General features: G+C 38.8%; 1 gene segment (V, D, J or C); it reads left to right on the top strand.

The window, feature by feature from the left end:
- The first annotated feature begins 3,328 nt into the window (after positions 1-3,328).
- Positions 3,329-13,234, top strand: part of LOC127677978 (Ig kappa chain V-VI region NQ2-48.2.2-like) — a 54,252-nt gene continuing 44,346 nt past the window's right edge. Inside the window, 2 exon segments of the V gene segment in view lie at positions 3,329-3,419; positions 3,593-3,674. Of these exon segments, the coding sequence occupies positions 3,371-3,419; positions 3,593-3,674 (131 nt within the window).

Below are 13,234 nucleotides of genomic sequence, written 5' to 3'. Positions count from 1 at the left end.
TCTGCTTTGCATAGTGCCCCTAGGGATTTCACAGTAATGATAGCAAGTATTGCTGGCTCCCTAGAGGGCAGACCAATTTCCTGGTGTAGTCTAGAAGTTTCTGAGCAGCTGAACGCCTTCATCTCAGCTCTATGCTCTTTCTTCCTCTTCACCTTGCGTAAGAATGAAAAATAGGTAAAAGAACTTCTTGATGCTCCCTCTCAAAGAGAATATCTTTAAATATACGAAAGGATTTGATCCTACTATCAAAGTGCTGACAGACTCTTTTATTCTGGGATAACACATAAACACACACAAACACATATACATTTATATGTGTGTATGTTTGCACACACATGTATAACACATACACATAGATAATATTATATAGATAATAGTGCAATTATTATTTTGCAGGTGTGAAAATTTATAAGACTATAGTCTAGTTTCCAGTTACTGGGATGTCCATACTGGGCACTGAACAACTGTCATCTGAAAATTTAATCCCATTTGGATTCCTGGTATACTTAGTAAAAGATATGTACTACAATTTGCTATTAAATTTTGGTTTGTAATATCTCTCTCCTGGCTTCCATTGTCTTATATTGAAATTCACTTTCCAATTCCTAGTCAGAGAGACCTTACCTCATAGTAAGGCACCATTTATCTAATGTACATGGCAGAGTACATAAAACCAAAGCAATCGTTCACATGGTATGATAGCATTTTATAAAACCTTAAAATCCCTGAAAATAGAAAAAGATTAGGCCACACAATTATATAACTTTCCATGATTCTGGATTGTTCTGTGGCTTGGGTTGTCTGAGCCATTTCTCCTGTTTCAGTACTAGATGTCAATTAAGCCAATGTTTGCATGACTCTGGTGGACTGACAATTACATTAAATTGAACCTTGGTAGGAGGAATGGGAGGCATTGTTGCAAATTTTAGGAAAGTAGCAGTTCAACTGCCATGAAAGTTACCATAATAAACACATTTACTCATCAAGATGTATTTACTGGAACTGAATAGATAGCATATTCAATGGTTAAGAGAGTAGATATCCATTCAGAAGACCTGCGTTTGGTATTCAGCATCCACATTTGTTGGCTAAAAACAACCTAGATTATAATCAGTTCCAATACCTCACACCTGTTTCTTTCAATCCCAGTCTGATATATATGTGATACACACATACACATAATTAAGTACAAAGTCAATCATAAAAGTGTAAACATTCTATTTTTGTTCTTGAGTAATTTGTCTCATCCCAGTTTTGAAGAAATATTTGTAATGATCGACCAAGGAAATTTATTCAGTAATTTCTAACAGAGTTGGAATAACAATTCTAGAGCAATTGTAATCCAAATTATTAGAAAATTGATAAGGATGGAAATTCTTTCTTCTCCTTGTATACTAGGAGAGTACATGGGAGTATATTATTAAACAAAGTTTCTATAATTTCTTAGCTTCATTATATCATAGATAATACATGGATCATGAAGGCTTAGGCATCATTACAAAACGTCTATTGCACTACATTTGTCTTTTTGCATGCAGGAACAACCTCTGTTTTATTATTATTGATTATAGTCTCTAGCGATGTCAGCTTACTACATCAGATGGAAACATGGCAAAGTGTATCAAGTTATTCCATGAATCTAGTTCTTAAACTATTCACTAATAGTTAAAAATATATTTATTGTGGGGTTACTATTTATAAAGAGACACTTTACTAATGCATGTGAATGCAGCAATTACCAAGAATCAGAGAGTCCTCACCTAGTGAATAGAAGCAGAAATGCATTGGGTTTGTTTAGTTTGTAATTAGTGATAAAATTTAAGCTCATTTTTGAAGACAAGTTTAGGGGTATGCTGTATTTTCTTAATGTCAAAACTAAAGATGAGTAAACCAATTATTCATTTCAATAGTGTATCATTTATAAATTATGGGTTGTGTTGATGTCTGAAGAATTCTTTTACACCCAGAGTAGTTATCAGCTTATATCTCTATTTACACAGAGAAACACATATTCATATCTCTACTAAAAGGGACATGAGTTTAATGTTATATCTTCAATTTCATTCCCAAAGCACATTGTTTATTTAACACTTCTTTCATAAAAACACTCCCCTTTCTAATAGTGAGACTCACTCTTATTTTATTCCTCAATTTTCTCAATATTTTCATGAAAACTAATATTCAGTTATCACTATCTCATACATTTCACTTGTAAATATATTGAACTATAAGTAGAATCATAGATGTGTCATCAAATAGTCCACCAACATATTTCTCTTCTTTTATAGTTCTCCTTATACTCCCTGATCATGACTAATGTTTAGGTGATCCTCTACCTACTCAATAATCTTTTCTGTCCATCGTTCTTAATCACAAAACCCAATATGTTCTTTTATTTCTATATAAGGAAATGCTTAGATACCATGGTTAATGTGTTTCCTGAAGGAAAATACCTCATTTCTTGTCACTTTCTTCTCTGTTAACCTGTCCAAGAAATAAATTCCAATGACATTCATTGATAATCTATATCTCTTAGAAGTGTTTGAAAGCTGAGTAGATAGTTTTAGGGACGACAGTGTGTGCATGGTTGTGAATTCATGCTGTTCATTTGAAAAACTCTATCCCAAAAGACAATTCTTTGTGTTAGGATTGCATAGTGAACATAAGCAATTAAAAGATGATGGCTTATTCATGAATCTCTAGCCCATATTCTCTTAAATCCAGCAGAACCATTGTTTCTGTTGATTTCATTGGGAAAGTTATTTTTGTTGTCCTTCTAGGGATGGCATTGGTGTTTGACAATGTAGAAATGTCTCTGAGCACTCCTGGGATCCAGATCACATTTGAATGGTATTTTTGCATTAGCTTTTTAGGAATGATTATCTGAATAGATTGGAATGAGTAGATGAGGTGTCTAATGAGCAGTATTCAAGAACGGAAAAAGCAGATAATGCTTTCTGTGATCATAAACAGTCATTCTTGATACTATGTTATTATGGGAGAAATATACCTAAAAATACTAAATTAAACATCCCTTGTACTGTGGTACAAATAAATCTTGTCTATTGAGAAATATATGGGTAATATGACAGGGCAAGTCTTTTCCTTATAAAAATAAGGAAATAGGAAATAGGAACTTCCTTCTTTATCAGTGTAGTGACAAGTACGTATATATTGTATTGAATGAGCATAGTTTGGCTTAGTTAACAGACCACATGTTTATAAGCCAAGAACTGCCTAGACCATATCTTACTATTTGCATATTTGCATATTTCAACTTCAGAAACTACAAATATCTTACAGATGCTTTTAAAGTCATGCACTTATGAGAATAGTAATAATTAGTCCAAGACCAAAATTCAAATACACAATGGATTTTGGGATACAGATTTTCAGCTTCCTGCTAATCAGTGTCACAGGTAACAGAGGGCAGGGAGTTTGAGCTCAGAATTCAAACAAAATTCTTTTCCCTGGGAAATTTGAGTCTAAAATATACTTTTTTCTTTTTTTCTTCTGAAAATTGGGTGGTAAAAAACTATTTTTGTATCTATATTTCTACTAATGCCCTCTCTCTCTGTGTTGATTTTTGTAGTCACAGTGTCCAGTGGAGAAATTGTGCTCACCCAGTCTCCAGCAATTATGGCTGCCTCTCCAGGGGAGAAGGTCACCATCACCTGCAGTGCCAGCTCAAGGGTAAGTTACATGCACTGGTACCAGCAGAAGTCAGGCGCCTCCCCCAAACGCTGGATTTATGATACATCCAAGCTAGCTTCTGGAGTCCCAACTCGCTTCAGTGGCAGTGGGTCTGGGACCTCTTATTCTCTCACAATCAACACCATGGAGACTGAAGATGCTGCCACTTATTACTGTCAGCAGTGGAGTAGTTCTCCACCCACACAGTGATACAGACGGGCACAAAAACCCTCTAACTCCTTAGGGCCCAGTTACTTCCTTCTAGCGATGAAGTGTGGCCAGAGGTTTGATTACAAAAGTGCAAGCAGGGTATTCTACTTTACAATGTCATATACATCTTTGGATAATTGTCTCAATGATATTCCTCCAGTGTTGTTCTCAGATAATCTACTTTGCCTGTGTTTATTTATTCTCAGTTTTTATTCTGTTTGTTGAAGGCAAGTGTGGCAGACACTTCTCTTCAGCAATTTTACTGGTGGTCCCCATGATCCTTCGCATCTAGTTTATGCTTCTTTCACGGATCTTTAGGATTTACTCCGTAGGTGTTTTTTCTTCAGTGGTATAGCAGGATCTTGTGGAAGTGAGGTTCCCAGTTTTTGGAGGAACCGCCAGACTGCTTTCCAGAGTGGTTGTCCCAATTTGCAACCCCACCAGCAGTGGAGGAGTGTTCCTCTTTCCGCACACCTGCTCCAACACCTGCTGTCTCCTGAATTTTTAATCTTAGCCATTCTGACTGGTGTAAGGTGAAATCTCAGGGTTGTTTTGATTTGCATTTCCCTAATGACTAATGAAGTAGAGCATTTTTAAAGATGCTTCTCTGCCATCTGAAGTTCTTCAGGTGAGAATTCTTTGTTTAACTCTGTACCCCATTTTTAATAGGGTTGCTTGGTTTTCTGGAGTCTAACTTCTTGAGTTCTTTATATATATATTGGATATTAGCCCTCTATCTGATGTAGGATTGGTGAAGGTCTTTTCGCAATTTGCTGGTTGCCAATTTGTCCTCTTGATGGTGTGCTTTGCCTTACAGAAACTTTGTAATTTTATGAGGTCCCATTTGTCAATTCTTGATCTTAGAGCATATGCTATTGGTGTTCTGTTCAGAAACTTTCTCCCTGTACCGATGTCCTTAAGGGTCTTCCCCAGTTTCTTTTCTATTAGCTTCAGAGTGTCTGGCTTTATGTGGAGGTCCTTCATCCATTTGGATTTGAGCTTAGTACAAGGAGACAAGGATGGATCAATTCGCATTCTTCTGCATGCTGACCTCCAGTTGAACCAGCACCATTTGTTGAAAAGGCTATCTTTTTTCCATTGGATGTTTTCAGCCTCTTTGTCGAGGATCAAGTGGCCATAGGTTTGTGGGTTCATTTCTGGATCTTCAATCCTGTTCCATTGATCCTCCTGCCTGTCACTATACCAATACCATGCAGTTTTTAACACTATTGCTCTGTAGTATTGCTTGAGGTCAGGGATACTGATTCCCCCAGACATTCTTTTGTTGCTGAGAATAGTTTTAGCTATCCTGGGTTTTTTGTTATTCCAGATGAATTTGATAATTGCTCTTTCTAACTCTGTGAAGAATTGAGTTGGAATTTTGCTGGGTATTGCATTGAATCTGTAGATTGCTTTTGGCAAAATGGCCATTTTAACTATATTGATTCCACTGATCCATGAGCATGGGCAGTTTTCCCATTTTTTTTTTTTTTTTTTTTGAGGTCTTCTTCCATTTCCTTCTTCAGAGTCTTGAAGTTCTTGTCATACAGATCTTTCACATGTTTGGTAAGTGTCACCCCAAGATACTTTATACTGTCTGTGGGTGAAGGGGGTCATTTCCCTAATTTCTTTCTCAGCCTGCCTATCCTTTGAGTATAGGAAGGCCACTGATTTGCTTGAGTTGATTTTATAACCTGCCACTTTACTGAAGTTGTTTATCAGCTGTAGGAGTTCTCTAGTGGAGTTTTTTGGGTCTCTTTGGTAGACTGTCATGTCATCTGCAAATAATGATAGTTTGACTTCTTCTTTCCAACTTGTATCCCTTTGACCTCCTTATGTTGTCGAATTGCCCGAGCTAGTACCTCAAGTACAATATTGAAAAGGTAAGGAGAAAGGGGGCAGCCCTGTCTAGTTTCTGATTTTAGTGGGATTGCTCCAAGTTTCTCTCCATTTAGTTTGATGCTGGCTACCGGTTTGCTGTACATTGCCTTTACTATGTTTAGGTATGGGCTTGAATTCCTGTTCTTTCAAAGACTTTAAGCATGAAAGGATGCTGAATTTTGTCAAATGCTTTTTCAGCACCCAATGAAATGACAATGTGTTTTTTTTTTCTTTGAGTTTGTTTATGTAGTGGATTACATTGATGGATTTCCGTATATTGAACCAACCCTGCATTGCCGGGATAAAGCCTACTTGATCATGGTGGATGATCGTTTTGATGTGTTCTTGGATTCAGTTGGCAAGAATTTTATTGAGTATTTTTGCATCGATGTTCATAAGGGAAATTGGTCTGAAGTTCTCTTTCTTTGTTGGATCTTTGTGTGGTTTTGGTATCAACTTAATTGTGGCTTCGTAGAAGGAATTGGGTAGTGTTCCTTCTGTTTCTATTTTGTGGAATAATTTGAAGAGTATTGGTGTTAACTCTTCTTTGAAGGTCTGATAGAATTCTGCACTGAAAACATCTGGTCCTGGGCTTTTTTGGTTGGAAGACTTTCTATGACTCCTTCTATTTCTTTAGGCATTATGGGACTGCTTAGATGGTCTAGTTGGTCCTGATTTAATTTTGGTATTTGGTATCTGTCAAGGAAATTGTCAATTTCCTACAGATTCTCCAGTTGTGTTGAGTACAGGCTCTTGTAGTAGGATCTGATGATTTTTTTGGATTTCCTCAGTTTCCATTGTTATATCTCCCTTTTCATTTCTAACTTTGTTAATTTGGATACTTTCTCTGTGCCCTTTGGTCAGTCTGGCTAAGGGTTTATCTATCTTGTTGATTTTCTCAAAGAACCAGCTCCTGGTTTTGTTGATTCTTTGTGTGGTTCTCTTTGTTTCTACTTGATTGATTTCGGCCCTGAGTTTGATGATTTCCTGCCTTCTACTCCTCCTGGGTGAAATAGATTCTTTTTGTTCCAGGGCTTTCAGGTGTGTCATTTAGCTGGTAATGTATGCTCTCTCCATTTTCTTTTTGGAGGCACTCAGGGCTATGAGTTTTCCTCTTAGCACTGCTTTCATTGTGTCCCATAGATTTGGGTATGTTGTGTCTTCATTATCATTGTGTTCTAAAAAGTCTTTAATTTCTCTCTTTATTTCTTCCTTGACCAAGGTATCATTGAGTAGAATATTGTTCAGTTTCCACGTGTATGTGGGTTTTCTCTTGTTTTTGTTGCTACTGAAGACCACTTTTACTCCATAGTGATCTGATAGGAGGCTTGGGATTAGTTCCATCTTCTTATATTTGTTGAGGTCTATCTTGTGACCAATTATATGGTCGATTTTAGAGAAGGTACCATGAGGTGCTGAGAAAAAGGTTAAAAGGTATATTCTTTTGCTTTAGGATAGAATGATCTCATGCAGGATAGGCTGATCTCATGCAGTCTCTAAGAGAACACAAATGCCAACCAAAACTACTATATCCAGCAAAACTCTCAATCACCGTAGATGGAGAAACTAAGATATTCCATGACAAAACCAAGTTTATCCAATATGTATCCACAAACCCAGCCCTACAAAGGAATATAGGAGGAAAAACACCAATACAAGGAGGGAAACTTCACCCTGGAAAAAGCAAGATAACAATATATATGTTAAATCTAATTGGTCCAAAACGTCAATGTGTGCCTGTTTAGTTTCTGTTTTCCTGATCGTTCCATTGAGGAAAGTGCAGTGTTGAAGTCACCCACAATTATTGTGTTAGGTGCAATGTGTGCTTTGAGCTTTAATAAAGTTTATTTTATGAAAGAGGGTGCCCTTGCATTTGGAGCATATATGTTCAGGATTGAGAGTTCTTCTTGTATTTTTCCTTTGACCAGCAAGAAGTGTCCCTCAGAGTCTCTTTTGATGACTTTGGGTTGAAAGTCAATTTTATCTGGTATTAAAATGGCTACTCCAGCTTGTTTCCTGAGACCATTTGCTTGTAAAATTGTCTTCCAGCCTTTTACTCTAAGGTAGCGTTTGTTTTTGACCCTTAGGTGTGTTTGCTGTAAGCAGCAAAATGTAGGGTCCTATTTACGTATCCAGTCAGTTAGTCTATGTCTTTTTATTGGGGCATTGAGTCCATTGATGTTAAGAGATATTAAGGAATAGTGATTGTTACTTCCTGTCATTTTTGACGTTATTTTTTAAATTTGATTGGTTAACTTCTTTTGGGTTTGATAAAAGGTTACTATCTTGCTTTTTCCAGGGTGAAGTTTCCCTCCTTGTATTGGTGTTTTTCCTCCTATTTTCCTTTGTAGGGCTGGGTTTGTGGATACATATTGGGTAAACTTGGTTTTGTCGTGGAATATCTTAGTTTCTCCATCCACGGTGATTGAGAGTTTTGCTGGATATAGTAGTTTTGGTTGGCATTTGTGTTCTCTTAGAGTCTGCATGAGATCAGCCCAGGATCTTCTAGCCTTCATATCCTTCAGGTGAAAAGTCTGCTGTGATTCTGATAGGTCTTCCTTTATATGTTACTTGGCCTTTTTCTCTTACTGCATTTAATAATCTTTCTTTGTTTAGTACATTTGGTGTTTTGATTATTATGTGACAGGAAGTATTTCTGTTCTGGTCCAGTCTGTTTGGAGTTCTGTAGGCTTCTTGTATATTCATGGGCATCTCTCTCTTTAGGTTAGGGAAGTTTTCTTCCACAATTTTATTGAAGATATTTGCTGGCCCTTTAAGTTGTAAATCTTCACTCTCATCTATGCCTATAATCCTTAGGTTTGGTCTTCTCATTGTGTCCTGGATTTCCTGGATATTTTGGGTTACATGCTTTTTGCATTTTGCATTTTCTTTAACTGTTGAGTCCATGGTTTCTATGGAATCTTCAGCATCTGAGATTCTTTCTTCTATCTCTTGTATTCTGTTGTTGATATTTGCATCTCTGTCCCCTGATTTCTTCCCAAGGCTTTCTATCTCCAAAGTTGTCTCCCTTTGAGTTTTCTTAGTTGTTTCTACTTCTGATTTTAGATCCTGGATGGTTTTGCTTAGCTCCTTCCCTTGCTTGTTTGTGCTTTCCTGTAATTCTTTAAGAGATTTTTGTGTTTCCTCTTTCATGAACTCAGCCTGTTGACCAAAGTTCTCCTGTATTTCTTTAAGTGTTTTTTGCATTTCCTCATTATTGGCTTTTGTATTCTCCTGGATTTCTTTCAATGATTTTTGTGTTTCACTTGCAAGGGCTTCTAACACTTGATCCATTTTCTCCTGAATTTCTTTAAGTATGTCCTTCATGTGTTCCTGTACCAGCATCATGACCAGTGATTTCAAATCCAAATCTTGTTTTACTGGTGTGATGGGGTATCCAGGACATGCTGGTAAAGGAGAATTGGGTTCAGATGTTGCCATATTGCCTTGATTTCTGTTAGTGACGTTCTGTGTTTGCCTTTTGCCATTTAGTTCTCACTGGTGTTAGTTGGTCTTGTCAGTGCTGGACTCACCGGTGCAAGCTGCCCATTCCCAGGTGGCCTCTGGTGCACAGCTTCCCTCCTGTACTGCCTGGAAAAAGGGTGCTGTTGCCTAGGCTGTTCAGAGCCCGAAGCAGCCACTTGCTGGATCCTGCTGGGGCCCGCTGGATTCACTGGAGCACACTGACTTTTCCCCCGCTGGCCACCCGGAAGCCCCTCTTGCCTCTTGCAAGACCTGGAGATGTGGTGTTGCCACCCAGGCTGATCTGGATCTTGAAGCGGAGATATCTGAGGGCTACTGCCAGAGGCCTCAGGACTGAAGCCTAGGCTCCTTGCCACAGGAGCGAGCTGTGCTGTGAGCTCCAAGACTGCCTCTGGGTGCACACCAGGTCTCCCACACTTCCTGGAGATTGAGTGCTGTAGCCCAGGCTGTTCAGATCCCAAAGCAGGCACCTGAAGGCTCCAGCTGGGGCCCACTGGATTCAACAGAGCACACTGACTTCTCCCTGATGGCTGCACAGAAACTCCTCTTGCCTCTTGCAGGACCTGGTGATGTGGTGTTGCAGCCCAGGCTGATCTGGATCCGGAAGCAGAGAGGCCTCAGGACTGAAGCCTAAGCTCTGTGTCACAGGAGAGAGCTGTGCCTTCTTGTTACTCTTAAATATGGAAATCTCTGGCACCAATTATGAAACCATGATGACATTTACTAACTATCTTGTTAACAAACATATCCTGAATAATATAATAAAATAATGGGAATTTCTCAAACCAATTTGACTGGTTTGGATATATTATGCAAACTCTGGGCTTCAAATGAAAGTTTAGGGAAAAAATCTCATATTTATCATTCCATATCTGTTCATGTGCCGGGAGCCATCCTCAGAACTCAATGCCAAGAACTCTCCATACCAGGAGCCATCCCCACCTGGCTCTCAATGCCAAGAGACCTCGATACCAGGAGTCATTCTCACTTAGATCTCCATGCCAGGAACTATTCCTATGTAAATCTCAAAACCCCCTCCTTTTGAAGTTCATCTGTAGATAGGTTACTGTAGCAACCTCTTTCCACTTCACCGCCTCATGACCCCCCTTTTATCATGCCAACATTCCAACAGCAATAACTAACTTTACCAGAAATTATGAGAAACTGTTTCTTAGAAATGATGCCAACCCCCTGAGATTGTTCCCCCCTTTACCCCTCCCAAACCTTGTATGCTTCCCTTTATATTGACTTGTCTGAAAATTAAAGTTTGACAGCTTGATCAGAACTAGACAGGCTGTCCGGCCTCTCTCTCTTGTGTCTTGTTGCCCCATCTCCTTTCCTCTAGGTGGCTTAAAGGAACCCTGTTGACTGTCCTGCGGGTGGGGACACTTTGGCGCCCAACAGTGTGATACCTGTGGAGTGATCTAGAGAAAGGAGGTCGTGGATCAAGTAGGAGGGCCCTCCGCGTTCGGCTCCCGGAGAGGAGCAGCTCCCTGAGAGAACTGGATTTGGTCGAAGCAAGGTTGACCCACCGGCGCGCTTGGCCCGGGGAAAATCTCCAGGACAACTTTGTCTCAGAAGGTGAGACCCCATGGGGCAAGCTTTTACTTAACAATCCCTGCTCATTTCAGGGATTCAGGAATCTCGCAAGACACGGGGCTGGGTTAAGAAAAGGAGATCTTAGGTACTTCTTTGAGAATGCTTAGGGTCTTAAGTATTATGTCAGACAAATTGTCCCTGGTTCCCAGAGAAAGGAACCATAGGTAAGAAAACATGGGCTACTGTAAGAGATTACTATGCAACTTTTAGTCAAGAAAAAGAAAAAAAAAAAAAAGTTCCGGTTACTGCCTTTAACTACTGGTCTCTGATTAATGACAGTATTCAGAATTCTTCCTGCTTCCAGGATCTACTTCTCTGAAAAAGCTCTCGTCCGAACACTTTCTCTGTGCTCTCTTATCCCTCGCGCCTCTGATAAATATGTAGGAGGGACATTTAAAACGGTTTCTGTCTATGTCTGCTCTTTTCCCTAATTTCTCAAAAAAAAACAAAGTCTATCCTTCTCTACAAACTCTGAAATCTAGTCATAGTCCAGGTGCTGACACTATCTCCCAGGGAGGAAGACAACTTGGAAGAGAAGCTGCCAGCAGGAGAGCCTCTGAAAAAATTTCTTCTCTCCACCAAATGGTAGCCACAAGGAGCAAGTAGCCCTCTTAAAGGAGCTACGAGACTCAGAGGGACAAATGGTCACTCTAACTTCAAGATTTATTTCAAAGACAAATAGCTAGAAAAAGCCAGAGCCAAAACAAGCCCCTTGACTTTAAAATTTTAGAAAAATTAAAGTCCGCAGTCACAGCCTATGGGCAGACTGCTCCCTTCACTTTGGCACTTAGAATCTTCCACCGAGGGCTGGCTCACACCTGAGGAATTTATGCAGTTTACCCAAGCTGAGTTCTCTGGGGGAGAATTTATTCTTTGAAAGTCAGAGGCAGCTAAAATGGCCAGAGAAATCGAAAGTAAAAACTACTCACAGGGCAGAATGTAAGTCCTGGACTGTAAAGAAATTCCTGGGGTCTCCTCCCCTCCCACCTCTCTCCACATGGTCATGGCCAGTCTGTACTTATCTACACACTCTCTCTGCCTTTCTCTGACTCCACTACCCCATTAACTCTCATCCTCCATCCTGAATAACTTTATTCTATACCGTGTCTGTGTTCGCCTAGGCACCCCCTTCCCTACCCCACCATATATCACATTCTTTAAACCTTTCTCTTTTTATGAACCCAATAGGGGTTAAAAAAGCAGGGCACTACGGAGTAACTATCAGTGATTGCCACTGTGTCTCCCCTCCCTTCTCTGGCAGAATTCCCAGAAGAAAAAGAAGATAAGGAGTTAACTCCTAAACAAGAGAAAAAGCAGGTTTCAGATAAGCGGTTTTTCCATGTGCAGGACGTGGTATCAAAAAAATGGTTAAAAACTAATTCAAAACTCTCCTGAAAAAAAAAAAAAGGAGACATCCTATTTCCTCTCTGAATCCTACTAGAGATATCCTTAGTTCTGGTTAAGATATTTGGATCTCTTTGGGACATCAAGTTCCATCTCTGTCTGTTGTCTGTCTTTGGTGCACCAAAACCTGCCCATATGTGTGTCAATTTGTTTGTCTATTGTTTTGATTGGCTGAATGATTGTTGTGTTTATGTTATATGTTGAAAAGAAAAAAAAAGGGTAAAAAAAATGCGTTATCTACTGGTAGTCCTGCCAGTCTGCAATTTACACAGAGGAAGATGATTAAATGTGCCTCACATTCTTAACTACGAGTTAAACACAGCTGGAGAAAAAGCTACTTCTTAAGAAGCCAGCAGCCTCAACCTCAATGGTTAACTCTCCTAGAAAATATTTCTACCATGGTGATGACTGGGTTCAAAGTGCTTTATTCCCCTGAAATTACAGCTGGAAAAAAATAAGTTTGGTTTAAATTAATGAGATTTGTGTAATTGCTTCATCTTTATTTCTAATTGGTCTTAAAGGTATAAATGTTTTACATGCCTTGACTATAGAGTATTGGCTCATAAGTTATTGGACATGATTTAAAAAATATAATGATGGTAACAAAAGGTAAGTATAAAACTGATAATTTAGGGTTAAAACTATTTTAAGCAACACGTGGCATGACAGAAGCCAAGAAAAACAGGCCTCTAAGATATTTCTAAATTGACATAATGTTTTATGTGATTCTTATCCTAGAAAAAATAAGATTTAAAATAATGTCTCTTCAATAAGTTATACTGTCATACACTCAAACACACAAGCTGATAGACAAACTTTGCAATATGAAAGTAATGTGTTTGCCATTAATTTTAAGGAGAAAAGATTGTTTAAAACTGGGTTTTGCTTTCAAAAAATTGTAGTTATGCTGTGATATTACAGGTTCCTTTTGTTATTTGACCTTCATACAATGGGCTACTCCTTG

Source organism: Apodemus sylvaticus, chromosome 2, assembly GCF_947179515.1.
Source record: "Apodemus sylvaticus chromosome 2, mApoSyl1.1, whole genome shotgun sequence".
NCBI classification, from domain to species: domain Eukaryota; kingdom Metazoa; phylum Chordata; class Mammalia; order Rodentia; family Muridae; genus Apodemus; species Apodemus sylvaticus.
Note: the sequence above shows the minus strand (reverse complement) of the source record. Positions and strands in the feature narration are given on the sequence as shown.